General features: G+C 35.3%; 1 protein-coding gene across 2 annotated transcripts; it reads left to right on the top strand.

The window, feature by feature from the left end:
* Positions 1-1,877: 1,877 nt before the first annotated feature.
* Positions 1,878-13,255, top strand: LOC129221548 (progranulin-like). 2 transcript variants are annotated; one of them, XM_054856040.1, is made up of 4 exons: positions 1,878-2,014; positions 4,019-4,098; positions 8,932-9,270; positions 13,103-13,255. In XM_054856040.1, coding segments are annotated over exons 1-4 (426 nt in total). In that variant the 5' UTR covers positions 1,878-2,012; the 3' UTR covers positions 13,108-13,255. The 2 variants fall into 2 exon arrangements, with proteins under 2 accessions (XP_054712015.1, XP_054712014.1); XM_054856039.1 differs by having other exon boundaries at positions 8,929-9,270.
* Positions 13,256-15,442: the final 2,187 nt, after the last annotated feature.

Here is a 15,442-nt window from a genome sequence, read left to right as displayed (position 1 = left end):
GTCGGGAAAATAAAATGATACGAATTCAAAACAGTCAAGTGAGAACAATAAACAATCGTGATTGCTCAAAAAAATCAAGATTTTTTTTAATCATAAAATTTGAAAATTGCTTTAAAATTAAAAAAAAAAAACTAAAAAACTTGCAAAAAAAGAGCTAGAGGGGATACATGAAAAATACACATACATAACATCTACCGAGAAGGAACGTTGGGCATCATTGAAAACAATTTAAAAGAAAAGAAAATAAGAAAAAAACAAAAAACAATGCTGTCTCCTGTTTGCCGAATCAATCAAAATATCCTCCTCCCTCCCCCCCCCAAAAAAAATTGGAGGTCAGAATGACCTCCGGTGACTTCCCATGGAGGGACTTCCCATGCGACCCTGGTGAGGAGGCGCAATTTCTTTCGTTTGGCAGTGGATCTAGACTCCATAGTTACGCTACTGTGCCCAACATCACCAAAATTGGCATCATGTGGATATATTCCAGAGCTGTTTCAAAACTGACTTGTTAAAAACGCAACCTGAGACTTAGGTAACGATAGGAAAAGGAGGTCTTGATGTTCGGAGCTTCTTCCCGAAATTGTTTTCTTAAACTGAAGTCAATTTCAGAATATCATTGAGAAGGAAATGCTCAAAAGCTACCCGTGGAAATTTCTAAGAACGAAACTTTAAGGTATTAGGGTTGCGTTAGGGAAAAAGTCGGGAGCTTTGGAAGCCCTCCCCGGAGAATTTATGAACATGAAAAAGGCTGCACGTTTTGGGCTACCTTTAATTCAGTTAAGAGAAAGTTCAAGGTGTAGGGGCGAAACCAAAAACTTTTTAATATTATAGGTACACAAACTCAACTTTAAGCTGTATAATTGAGGCGTTGTGAGAGAGGATGGGCACCTTTTCTTGGAAATTTTTCGAGATTAAAGGTCTTAAAATGTATTATGTTTAATGAAGCTATGGGAGATTTCGGATACTGTCCTCGGAATTTCTTTGACGTTTATGCTCTAGGAATGAAATTTTCAGGTCACTGTTGATGTTAGGAGAAGAGATGAGAGATTCGAGATGAGTTCTCATTCCTAAAAACACATTCTAAAGTCGCGATTGACGACAATACCCAAGGGCTGGGGAAGGTTTCGTGTAGGAAATTGTTTGAAATTGACGCCCCATAAACGCTATTTTAGGCTATGTTTGACTAAGTTAAGGGAGGACGGATGCATGCCCCGGAATTGTTTTTGAAATGTAAGTCTTAAAAATGAAATTTTAAGTTACCTTTGATGAAAGTAACAAGCGGGGGGCTGGTATGAAAAAGCTTTAAAATTACAGGCTGAATTTTGTTTTTGTTTTTTTTTTTTGACTTATTGATCTCGTCGAGTCAAAAAAAAAAAAAAAAAAAAGAAAAGAAAAGAAAAAAAAAGGTCTTTTACATTCGTGTTAGGTCGCACCACTTGAATTTGCCGTCCGTAGAAATTGCTCCTGGAGGGGGCACTGGTTGGTTTTGTTTTGCACCCGCCCCAGATCCGGCACTGGAAATATCAAATACACCTTGAATTTTACGTTTGTTCATTCCAAACATTTCAGTTTCTTTTTTGTGTATTGAAGTTTTTCATAACGCGTTTTAAGCGTGTACGAATTAAAACTCAACGATAAAGTGAAATCTTTTGGAACAAATGTATACAATCATGATTCAATTTGTAAGAGATTGCACTTCAGTGTTTACTTCCTTTTCCAATACTAATGTCCATGCATCTTATCTGTTCAATAGCATTTCCGCTGTGCACTGACAATCAACCAAATTTCTATTTCTTAAGCACCTGCTCATATCTTTAGTTCCTCTTTCATTTCGATTGGCAGAAATCTCCCACTTTTCCCAATCGAAGAGTTGAGAACGAGAGGACGAAAGATAAGCAAAATGAAACAACTTTTCAATTACTATAAATACCCAACTCTAACCACTGTCTATTATTCTGTGATATCATTTCTCAAACAACCTTTCAAAGGTCTTCACATTCATTTCGTCAACCATGTAAGTATCTTTAACTTTAAAAATATACATGTTCATTCTCTATAAATCAAATTACTTCAATACTGTCCAAAATAGCTCATTTCATAGCTTTAGCACTACTGATCCCGTTTTTGGAGGCATGTACGTTTAAGTGATGATAAAATTAATTAATAAATTTTTATAAATGTCTTATAAGCATATTTTGTTGTAAATAATAAGTTTCTCTGAAAAATGAACAAAAACTTAAAACAAATAAATAAAATGCAAATTATAATTTCGGCTATAAAATTCTAAATACGTAGAAGAAAACGTTTTGAAAAGTATTGCTCCAAAATATTTATTGGTTTACCGATGTTAACATTCCTATTTTTATCGTGTAAAGCAAAATATTTTAAACGTATATTAGTTAGAAAAATGAAATATGTAGTTTATTTTATTTTTCTTTTTTTTGCAGCCTGAGCAAATATTGTTTTTGAAACATTATTATCCAGGAGCGGATCATTTATCATACTTAGTTTTATAACCTTCAAACAGTTTTTAAAAAATGGTGAAGTAATGCCATATGTTTCCTACGAAATCATTAACTATTTACAGCTCACGTAAAAACTCTTGGATTCATTTCTAAATTCTTTAAGAATTTAGATTAAAAGAGATTACAATCAAGCACTTAGATAAAAAGCGTTGTGAATATTTAAATATAAAAACTGATAAATTAAAATGTAAAAAGCTGTGCCTTATTTTCAAAAAAAGTACCTACGAAACAGTTAATATACAAAATAAAATAATATTTTAAAAAACTAAAAAAACAAGCTTTAGTAGCAAAATGAACTAAAAAGTTAAAAATAATCTTTGGATAACAAGTATATAAAGTAATTGACTTAATTTTACTGTAATAGAAAAAAAGCGTGGGGAGCTACCTATTTATTTTTGCATGGATAACAAGTGGAAGAAATTTAAGACAACTGATATGAAGCCCCCACGCTTTTTTTTTCTATTACAGTAAAATTAAGTGTTTGGTCAATTACTTTATATACTTGTCATCCAAAGATTATTTTCAACTTTTTAGTTCATTTTGCTACTAAAGCGTGTTTTTTTAGTTTTTAAACTATTATTTTTTATTTTTTAGTTCATTTTGCTGCAAAAGCGTTTTTTTTTTTTTTTTTTTTTAGTTTTTTAAATTATTATTTTATAATGGAATGTATCTTAGTATTCTATATTGCATTATTTGCATCAGACATTTTGAATGCTTTTTGGTAAATCCATGTGCAAACATTGTTACATTCCACAGGTCTGATTTGTACGTTGTAATTCTAATAAGCAACTGGCTATTTGTCCAAAGGAAAGTTGAACCCACAAACATACAAGTTAAGCTAATAAAAGCGTGTTAATTAAAATAAACTAATAACTCATCGTTGATAAATTAATTTGATTATAGAATATTGCATTGTCAAAAGGTCTGATGTTGCATTCCAAATTTTAAAAGAATCCGATCACAAAAAGTGAGCGAAAATTGAGTTGCATGATTATAAATTTAATTTCGGTGTAGACGGGATTAGAACGCATGCCCAATGATTCCCGGAGGTGGACGTCAGCGCAGACCCGCGCCTTAGACCGCTCGGCTACGAACGCTCATAAAGTGGTGGAATGTACTAACAGTAGTAAGCCACTAGCTCTTAGTCCAAAGGAGAGTTGCTCACAAACATACAAGTGAAACTAATAAAAGCGTGTTAAAAAGATAATTTTCGGAGAAATGTTTCTCATACGAAATGCTTCAATGCAACCATGCAACTCAGAATACGAAACTCCTAATAAGAAAATACTTAAGTGCGATTTAGAAATTAGATGCATTTTCTAAGTTCGTATTTTTTGTGAAAGTTCTAACATTTTAATTACTGACTTTAGACGTGCTCTTTTTTAAAATACGCCTAGTAACCAAAGGATACCATCGTTGTTATAATGTTCAATATTGTATGTACAAAATCCACGTGTTGCTAAATTTCCGCTTTAATTTATTATTATTTTTAGGAACATGCTTGCAGCAGCTTTTGTCTTCGTTTTATTAGCCTCTCCCATGCTCAGCAGCTCTGAAGAATTAGCAAATAAAGGTGAGATATTTTCCTTCATAAAATGATAACATGAAATTAAAATATTTTCCCAGTCAATGGGGTTGTTTCCTTATGTGAAAATTGGGAGTAAATTGGAATAAAAACAGAACTACTCATAGAACTTTTTTAAACCGGTCTGCAAACCTTTCCGGTGCTAAAGCAAACACACTGTGAAAATTTCAGCGCAATCGGCCGGGTAGTTCTCGAGTTTTGCGGGTTTACACAAACAGACGCTTTTTGGAGACTTCATTTTATAATATGTAGAGATTTTTCTTTGACCGTTGCAGTTCATTTGCAATTTTCCAATGTATCTATTAGTAATGTATTGTACAACTTGTTTGGGCAACGAACAAAATGATTGGGCTACTAACAAAACCCCCCTAAGTCCCCACACTTGGCTATATATCGCCAGTCTTTTGGTCGCCAATTTGGCTACAAATTTCACATTTTCTTTTAAAAATCTGATTTTAATTTGGCCACTGTTGGTGATATTTAGAGAGTAAACTATTGAATAACATTAACATTGCCAGTAATGGAGAAATGACATTAAATTGGAGTAAAAGGAAGTCATGTGATGCACACATCAGCTCGTTTTACATACAATTATCCAGAGATTTTATAAAGGATTATTGCAGTCTAATTTTTTCCCCATATAAAAAAGTGTTGCTTTTTTTTTTGAACAATTCCGATTGCTAATTCTTTTTACTTGACCGTTCTTGACGTTCCGGTTCCTTTTTCAACCCCATCTTCTGCAGGCGTGGCTCCTCCGGTCCTGAGCAATGTCCCCCGGAATCCGCTTTTCCTGGTCGGTGGCGTCCATGTCCTACACACACGCACGCACACTCATACACAGTCTCACACACACATGCGCCTTTACACACATACACGACAACGTGCATTCACATAGATTGACGCACACACACAAGCCTTCACATACACAACTATACACACGTAACCGCCCAAGAGGAGGGGCAAGCTTGGGGGGACAGGAGCCGTTTCTAGAAACAATAACTCCAATGAGTAGGGTACTGTTGCAGCTCATGATTTCGGAAAACACAATTTGAATTCAAAGTTTCAGAACTCAAATTATTATTTTTTTCCTCTGTTCTGTTCTCATCGGTGTTGAGGAATAATTTTGAAGCTCCCTAATATTTAGGTGAGTCTTTTTTTTTAAATTAAGTTATCCTGTACTCTGGCTGAGCTACCGATGTATTTGTTGTTAATTTTTTCGTTATACGTGGTCTATTTGTAATACTAAATGTATATATACAGTGCTGTAGCTGGAAAAATTTAATAACTACCGCTGAAATGGAACCTGTGATGTTTGGAATGAAAACATGTCTTACCATTCGACAACTGAGAAATATCTTACAAAATGAACTATAATTGCTTTATGCATCGAAACCCGAATAAAGTTTTTTGATTCATTTTTCTGATACCTTAAATTAATTTTAGTTATCTTTCCTTTTAAGAATATTGCTGATATAGTAAAACATATCGAATGTACGTGAGTATGTCGTGCAGAAAGATCACCTGCAACTTTTTTAAATGAACGAAGTCGTTCAAATGAACGAATTAACTGAACGGATCAAAAGAATGAACAATCTTCTGATGAACGGATCATTAAAAAGAACAACATTGCCCAACTATACACTTAATACATTTATATTTCAGAACTAGAAAGTCGCCGGCAAGGTATGACGGGTGAAAATAGCTTCTACATTTGAACGAAGTCATTGCCTGTTTGGTGATATTTTGATAGCTGACATTTTAACCTTAACACTAGTGGATTAACCCTAAACGCCAGTAGGTAGCGTTCAGTGTTGACCATTTTTTCATTTCTTCATTTTCCTGAAATGACAGTCTTGCCAGTAAACAGTTAAGCTGCCGGATCGAGTTTAGCCTTGTCACAATAAAGCCTTTCCCTGCATGTTAAACATTACTAAAACAAATTATCAAATTATCATGCCGTGGCGCGAGTTTCATTCTTGAATCACAAGCGTTACTCGATCATTGGCTATTATATATATATATATATATATATATATATATATATATATATATATTAGAGTGTCCCAAAAAAATGAAAGTCGTTTTTTTTAAACGCATACCCTCTTATTTTTTTCCTTTTATATCAAAACCGTTGTAAAAAAAGTTTCATGCAATTTGAAGCAGGGTAACCCGTGCCGACTTGCGCCTAAAGGCCTAAACGTGTAAATAGCACGTGTATTCATAAGCAAGCGAACGCTGGCGACGCGACACTTTGCGAAGCTCAAAACAACTGTAAATTGTGCATAGAAAACAAATGAAAACAGAAAAACATATGTTGGGGGAGGGGGGGGGGACTTATCCGTAGCAATTTGCAAACCGTCAAACATGTCAGTACGAATACATTCCGGTCAGCGAGCGCAGTATAGTCCTTCCATAGGGAACGAAACATGGTAGTGGAATTGTAAAGTTTGAAAAAAGAGATATTTTTAATAGGAGTCGTAAAACACCAAACTACGGGCTTGCAAACTTCCCTCTAACGGACAAGTTCTGTCTGTTTTGTTTTATAACATTCGAGAAGTAAAATTTAACCATCAGTGAAAGTGCAAATCTCGCTATTCGGGAATGCATCATCTTTTGGGAAAAGTCACGCATTCCCACCAAATCGTTGCCAAATTGTGTGAATAAACTTAAAAACCTAAATCAAATTTGGAGAGACTTGAAAAGAAATGCATAAAAACTGCAAGTAGTATTCAGGCAGCGCCAACAAGAATTTTAGGGTAATTTAAACAATTCATTCAATATTGCACATGCTGATGCACTTTAGTTAATCAAAGTAGAGGAAGATGGAATTTTCTTGGAACTCCAAAGAGAACCCAGCCGACGTGGTCACTTTAGGTGGAGTGGATAATAAAACTTGCCGACAAAGAGGAAAGAGCTCGACTTTGAGCTGTTAAAGAAGAAAACAGGCGCATTAAATACGATTCCACTTCAACATCCTCGGACTTGTATGAGCATGTACAAGACGATTCCTCTTCGAGCTCTAGTGAAAATATTAATTCAGAAAATTTCCCTGAAACATTCAAATCAGTACCTGGAACAAGTTTATCAGAACCTGGAACAAGTATATTAGAACCTGGAACAAGTATTCCAGAACCTGGAACAAGTATTATCAGAACCTGGAACAAGTAAATATGTAATAAGGAGCGATTTTATTACTCCAAAGTCGATTGCTGGCATTGGACAGGTGTCCAAGTATACGAGATTATGTGTTTATTCTTGCAGCTACTATTGACGCACTTGGGTGTAACATTGATGAATGTCCCATAGGTAAATCTTCAATTCTAAGTATATGAACCGAAAAGCGGAAGGAGCACGAGGAAAGAAAAAAAATTGGTTTTCATTACGAGGTACCGTCTGTTGTGAATTTACCTTGGAATATGAAACTGTTGCCTGCTTTGAGTGCTCAAAAATCAAAGGAAGATCGCTTATCTATAGTTATTTTATATGGATGTGATGGAACAACTCATTGCTGAGTCTAAACTGGATAAGTCCACAGGAAAAGAACAAACAAAGGCTGTTTGAAAGGCAGTTTTAGATTGGAATCTCGAAGACAAAGTTAAAACTCTCTGTTGTGATACTACAGCTTTCAGAACAGGTCCTTTAAGTGGTTCTTGCGCTATTCTTGAGCAAAAATTTGATAGAGAAATGCTTTCCTTTGCTTGCCGCCGTCATATATATGAACTGATCTATCCCACTAAAATAGTGCTATGGAGGAGCTGCGGAGTTGTTCCGAACTGTACCCTAACTTGGAAAATTTACTTGACTTTTACCGTGCTAAGCTTAGTAATATGACTATCAAGGGTTGATAAAATTGCGTATCATATTTTTAGGTGGAGATACAGAAAATGAATTTAAAATAAGACCACCTTCAGTCATGCACAAAGTTCGATGGATGACTCGAGCGATTTACTCCCTAAAACTATTACTATTTTATTTAGTTCACAACTAAAATTAGATACGAAGGAAAATAAAGCATTGTTTGATGTCTACTTGTTTGTAGTGACAATATACCTGAAACCATGGCTTCAATGCATTTTGGCAGTCAAAGCACCCAACAAAAATTTGTGCTTTTTGATAAAAGTGTACGAAAATGTGGACCCAATTATCTCAAAAGCTGCTCTACAAAAATTCATCCAGCTTTTATGGTATGGTCAATAATATTTCATTCCTTGATGCGAAAAAGACTGTCTCAATGCTTAGAGCAGTAAACGATGCAGCTGAAAGAGCTGTAAAAATTATGCAGGACTTTCATGGTTTGCTAACAGCTGCTAATTAACAAAAACAATCTGTGTTATGTTGCGTTCAAGAGCAGCGGAAGCTCTATCCTGACTGCAAAAAGCAAACATTGAATTAAAAATATATGCAGTAATGTTTCTTTTAGTCTAATATTGTTGTAAATATCTGCTTTAAATAAATTGATGGCGCGTGTCGTAAGGAATTATGCAGTTAGCAATCTTTCCACTGTAGTCGCCATACAGGATTTCAGGTCCAACTTTGTCCTCAAGTCGGCACGGGTTCCTGTTATTTTATTGCAATGACACTTTTTTCTCATGTTTCTGAGGTGAAATGGAAAAAATTTGGAGGGTATGCGTATTCGATTTCACAAATTTTTTTTTCGCCATTATATCTTGGGACACCCTAATATATATATATATATATATATGAATATTAGTACAGCAGAGGAAAACCTGTTTAAATATCACTTGCACTTATTATTTCAGAATTTGAAATTACTACTTTACATTAATATATTTAAAGTTTGAGTCCCAATTCTTTTAGAAGCTCCCGTACCGTTATGCGGTCCGTACGAGACGGCGTGCAAGTTCTTCTGCTGTCCTTACGCCTCTGCCAGTTGCTGCTGGGACGGAATGGGCTGCTGCCCGAACGGCAAGACGTGCATCGGCATCTTCGGAGTCGGAGTCTGCGTCGGATTTGGAGCCGAGAAGAGCGGAAAAGCCAAGGTCCTCGCCGAGATACCCGCGGGCCCCAAGTACGACCGCAACTCTCGCATGGACGGCAACACGCCCCTGAGGGTGTGCCCCGATGGGGCCCACAGCTGTCCGACCGACAAGGATTGCTGTACTTCTACTGATGGAACGTGGTCTTGCTGCCCTAAGCAAAGTGAGTTGAGTGAAAATTACCACACTTACTTGATAGTAAAATCCGGATTAATGAATGAGGATGGCAACCATTCAAAAAAGTTCGACTAGGAATATCTTTAAAATAACATTTCAGTATACATTATGATTCTCTTGCATGTTGTTCTTGAAAATTTCCTCAAGTTCGTTGGAAAACTTTGGTAAGGAGTTGAAAACTTAAGCAAAAAAACTGATAATTCGGAAAGGAATACTTATATCTTCTTGAATATAAGTGACTCTTTAATTACAATAATTGTTCAAAGCAAGTTAAACAAATTGGTGAAATTTAGTTTTTTTCTGAGCTTTTGGGATGTAGAATAATAATAATAAAAAAAAAACCTTTCTCGCTTCTTCCGTTTTTTGTGTCCAGTCCCCTAAATGCCGCTATTTTATTTTTGCTCGAAAGAAGTGCTGCAGTATCGGGGGGGGGGGGGGATATCTTCGTACCTTTTTTAGGGTTAGGGTGACGAGAGGCCATATAAGCCTCGTTGGAAACTAGAGACCCGGCTTTTGGGGGAGCGGGAGCTTCTTGGAATATCGGAGAAGTATAAAAGAGAGAGGTGGCCCGACAACTAAACTGACAAGAGTCCCACCTCGGCTTTCGACTGCCCTGTAGATGTCATGGTTGACAGATAGCCAAAAAAAAAGACCTTCCCCCTTTTTGGGTGGATCAGTTTAGAGTACTTATGACAGCTTTAATACAATTAGCAGATTGTTCATTAAAAATTGGATACTTAGAAGAGAATCAAATTGAATTTAAAATATTTTTACAATACTAAGCCAGATATTTTGAGGAACGTCCCTCTCCCCCCTTCTTCAGCTACAGTATTGGTGGAAAGCGTTAGCAGAAGCATGATCTTTATATAATAAAAGTTACAGAACAAATAATCTGAGATTTTTCCTTAAGGGGGGGGGATCAACTTTTTAAAGTGTCCGATACTTTTGCCGATAGTGAATGTTGCCAGCAATGTAACATATACGAATCTTATTTAATTGAAGAAGGAATATATGCAAATTTTCGGCCCATCATCAGTTTTAATTCATTTACAGTCACATATAATTTTTTATACATTTTTATGCCGAGTTCAAAAGTGTTAAAAGTAATAATGACTTTCGGCGTTAGCTTTAGGCACTTACTTTGGTTCCTCTTTTCGGTAGTCGGAAAAACTCAATCAAAACTCTTATTATAGTTCATATATTAACGTTACTGGCAACGTAAGAAAATATCAAGGTAAGTCTTATTAGTTACGTGAAAAGTAACTGATTTTAGAGCCACTTTCTTTCGAAGTACAAATATGGTCGAACATATAAACTAACATTACGAATTTAAAAGAGAACTTACGCTGGATTGCCTTATATTTTTCGAAAAATGTGTCATTCAAATTGGCATATTCAATGAAATTGTGTATTGATGAGGAGGGGAGGGGGGGGGGGGGAGGGGGAGAAGAAAGAAACGAAGAAAGATGATAGAAAATAGGGGGGGGGGGTACGAAAAAAATGACCCTCCTCTTTTTAAAGTCGGTACAAAATGGGCAACAATACATATCAAGTAAACGAAATAATTCCAGAAATTAAACGTTGGAAGTTAATGAAATTTTTACTGGTTAAATTAAAGATACATCAATAAAATTTCGAGTATTAATAATGAAATAAAATTTACTTTCTTTTTTATATATTTGGACTTATGTTTTTCCTGCGATATTGCTTATTTTGAAACTGCATGCTATTTAGTACTGTATACAGTCGAGTCCCGACTTACGCGGGGGATGCGTTCTAAGACTCTTCGCGTTAGTCGAAATTTCGCGTTGTAGAAAAGGGTATGTGTACATTTTTATTTATTTATTTATTTATTTTTTAAGCATACCAAATTCTTTTAGACACTTATAAACCCCCCTCAAACTATTTTAAAGCATTCCTTAACTATACATGAAAGTTTCTTATAATTAAGAACTGTAACTGCACTTAAAAAGTAAAAAAACTGCTTCATTCAACATAAAAAACTGTTAAGATAAACAAAATAAATGACAAATGGCAGGGAAAGACGTAAAACTACATGGTACATTCATCACTTATACTTATTGTCGTGCTACCGTCAACGTACTTTTTTGTTCAAGCATATCGAATATCTTAAACGGTTTTTTTCTTCTTTTTGCCAGAAACTTTCTTTTTCTTCCCTTCTTTACAAACTTTACATGAAACAGTGCACTAAGGTGCCATTTTGTTTCATCAACTTTAATATTTAGAAAGAAAAAAGAAAAAGAAAGACGCCGATTGGTTACCTGATGCATTAAAAAAGCAATGCGTGGACCTGTATGGTGAAGGGAACTTCCGCTATCAGTGACGTTATAGGGATAAAATATTTAGGATCCAATAACGAAATTCAGCATACTTCCTTCCAAAAAAAAAAAAATCGTATTGCAGATGAGGAAATCGCGCTAGCTTTAAAATTCGTTACTCGGGAAAAACTCGCGTTATAGCCATTTCGCGTAAGTCGAATCGCGTTGTAGCGGAAGTCGACTGTACCTAAAATTTATCTTAAAATGTGTAATATGTATTTTTTATATCATGTCGGAGTAAGAAATGAGTAAATATTTATAGAACTCCTGTCTATATATCTGGATTTCTTGTTTTGCGGCCTACCTTTCCACCACACCAAAAGCCAGGTAGTCGAGAGTTTACTGTAGTCTTTACTAATAATAAAACTGAGAGTCTCTCTGTCTGTCAGGATCTCTCTCTGTCCGGATCTCTGTCGGTCTGTCAGGATCTCTGTGACGCGCATAGCACCTAGACCATTCGGCCGATTTTCATAAAATTTTTGTACAAAATTAGTTTGTAGCATGGGGGTGTGCACCTCGAAGCGGATTTTTCGAAAATTCGATGCGGTTCTCTTTCTATTCCAATTTTAAGAACAAAATTATCATAAGATGAACGAGTAAATTACGAAATTATCATGACGTGGAACCGTGACATGGGCACAAGCCAATTGGCGAGATACGAAATTATCATAACGTGGAACCGTAACATGGGTACAAGCCAATTGGCGAGAAAATTCACCTTACATTATTTGTAAATATACAAGCGAACCAAAAGACCTTTTAATTTTTCTATTACGGGCAAAGCCTTGCGAGTACCACTAATTCACTAATTCCCAAATAAAAATAACAGCTTACACTAACATAACCAGCAATCTGATTTATTATTATACTAGAAAGTCGCCCGTCATGGTATGACGGGTGAAAATTGCTTCAACATTTGAATGATGAACATTGCCTGTTTGGTGATATTTTGACAGTTGACATTGTAACCCTAACTCCAGTGGATGAACCCTAAACTTCAGCAGTAGATAGCGTCCATTATTGACAATTTTTCCGTTTCTTCATTCTCCTGAAATGACTGTTTTACCGGTAAAACAGTTAAGTTACAGGATCGAGTTCAGCCTTGTCACAATATAGCCTTTCCCTGCATGTTAAACATTACCAAAACATATTATCAAATTATCATGCCGTGGCGCGAGTTTCATCATTGAAACAAGCGGGTTACACGATCATCGGCTATTATATATATAAGAGGAAATTATTTTAAATCTCAAAAGATGATATAGCAAAAGATAACAAAGTTATGAGAAGGTATATAGTAAAATTCTATCGCAAATGCTATTTCAAAAAACCACTCTGCAGTATATTTATAAATAATTCATATGTGTAAAATTCAGAGCAGGTTAGTTATAAAGTATTTCCTCTATCTTGCAATCCATTTTTAAATTCTTGCGCTTGAAATATTTCTTGTACTTAATTTTTTATACTTTTATTTTTCAGGATGAAAATCGAAGTTAAATCTTTCCGAACGAATCCAACAAGTATACCTATTTCATTCCAAAGGAAGTTAAGATTTACTGTAACTGTTCAAAAGAAAAAAGAGTAACAATTTTATGTAAAATATAATATAATTTAAGGAAAATTTGATGATGAGCATAATTTTTTTACTCAATTTCATCATTTCAAAAAAAAAAAAAAATGCGTTTGTAATTTTAAAAAATGTATTTATGATCAATAAAATGAGTTTTTGATTTTATTCTGATCTACTTTTGATATAAATAGTAATAATGTAATTTAAAAAAACATATAGGAGAGACTTTGGGCAGATGTGATTTCTAACTCAGTGAAATAACTGATAAAGATATAAGAGAAAGTAGGATTATATGAAGCTCAACTTGAGGGTAAACATGAATAGTTAGACAATATTGTATGAAAAAAATCAATATTTTTTTTAAACGAAGTAAAATTGTAGCAACTTTTAAAATCGCTTTTTTACTACATGACAGAATGAGCGGTAATGCCCGACATGGTAGGGTAATTATGCTCAAAATTTGGATACAGTGCATAAGAGAAAGAAAACAGACAGATATAGTTCTGTGTATAGTTGACACTACTGCAGAATTTATCTGATATCATTCCAAAAAATGCACAAGATGTCATAGTCTGAGTAACTTAATGTCATAGTCTGAAGTAAGTGTGACTTTTCAAATATTATAAAGTAAAATCCTTCGAAAAAGTTAAACGTCAAACTTACTTTAAAACGTACGGATTCAAAAACGAAGTCGGATTAGGACATCCTGTATAATTTGTGGAATTTTCATATAAAGGCAGCAGAGGTGTGAACTGCCCACAGAACCATATCTTACGTGATGTATACAAATTGTGAGCACAATTACTCTACCATTTCGGGCATTGCTACTCAATCTGTGATGTAAGTAAAAAGGTGATTTAAAGTTAGTAGAGTAAGGAGAAAGTAGGAATATATGAAGCTCAACTTGAGGGTAAACATGAATAGTTAAACAATATTGTATGAAAAAAATCAATATTTTTTTTAAACGAAATAAAATTGTATTAACTTTTAAAATCGCTTTTTTACTACATGAGAGAATGAGCGGTAATGCCCGACATGGTAGGGTAATTATGCTCAAAATTTGGATACAGTGCATAAGAGAAAGAAAAAAGACAGATATAGTTCTGTGTATAGTTGACACTACTGCAGAATTTATCTGATATCATTCCAAAAAATGCACAAGATGTCATAGTCTGAGTAACTTACTGTCATAGTCTGAAGTAAGTGTGACTTTTCAAATATTATAAAGTAAAATCCTTCGAAAAAGTTAAACGTCAAACTTACTTTAAAACGTACGGATTCAAAAACGAAGTCGGATTAGGACATCCTGTATAATTTGTGGAATGGTCATATAAAGGCAGCAGAGGTGTGAACTGCCCACAGAACCATATCTTACGTGATGTATCCAAATTGTGAGCACAATTACTCTACCATTTCGCGCATTGCCACTCAATCTGTGATGTAAGTAAAAAGGTGATTTAAAGTTCTAAAAGTCTAATTGGTTGCAAACTGTTCCTTAAAGCTTTAATTATTTTTCGTTGAAAAAAATATTGATTGTTTAAACAAAATCAAAACTTGACTATGATTTTTCGGCTTTTTACTTTATCAACCCCTCCTGTTATTTCTTTCACAGAGAATCCAATTTTTAATTTAAATTTCTGAATTTTTTCTTTCTTCGCCGAATTGGTGTCGCTAGGTGTTTTAAGAAGGACCTGGAGTATGCAAATTCTCTTTTGCAGGCAATGGTCCTTGCTTTTGATTTGAAAGTCCAGGAAGGCATGTAGACCTAATATCCTCAAGAGCCACTTGTCTTTTTGCTTGACTTGAAGACCATAAAGCATTTATTTGGCTAGGCATTTGTTTGTCAAACCCAATTTGTTCTTCGTTCTTATCCTGTGGTGTTCTTTTGCCCATGTTTCCAGAGCGTAAGCTATCAGCTCCGGTTTGGGGTCAAAATGTCGCCACCGAAATGTCGCGGGACAAAATATCGCGGCCAAAATGTCGCCGGGCCGAAATGTCGCTTGTCCAAAATGTCGCCAGGCCAAAATGTCGCCGGTCCAAAATGTCGCTTGTCCAAAATGTGGCCAGGCCAAAATGTCGCCGATCCAAAATGTCGCCGGCCCAAAATGTCGCCGGGCCAAAATGTCGCCTGTCCAAAATGTCGCCGGCCCAAAATGTCGCCGGGCCGAAATGTCGCCGGTCCAAAATGTCGCTTGTCCAAAATGTGTCCAGGCCAAAATGTCGCGGATCCAAAATGTCGCCGGCCCAAA

This window comes from Uloborus diversus, chromosome 4 (assembly GCF_026930045.1).
Source record: "Uloborus diversus isolate 005 chromosome 4, Udiv.v.3.1, whole genome shotgun sequence".
Lineage (NCBI taxonomy): Eukaryota > Metazoa > Arthropoda > Arachnida > Araneae > Uloboridae > Uloborus > Uloborus diversus.
This window is presented reverse-complemented; position numbering and strand designations above follow the sequence as displayed.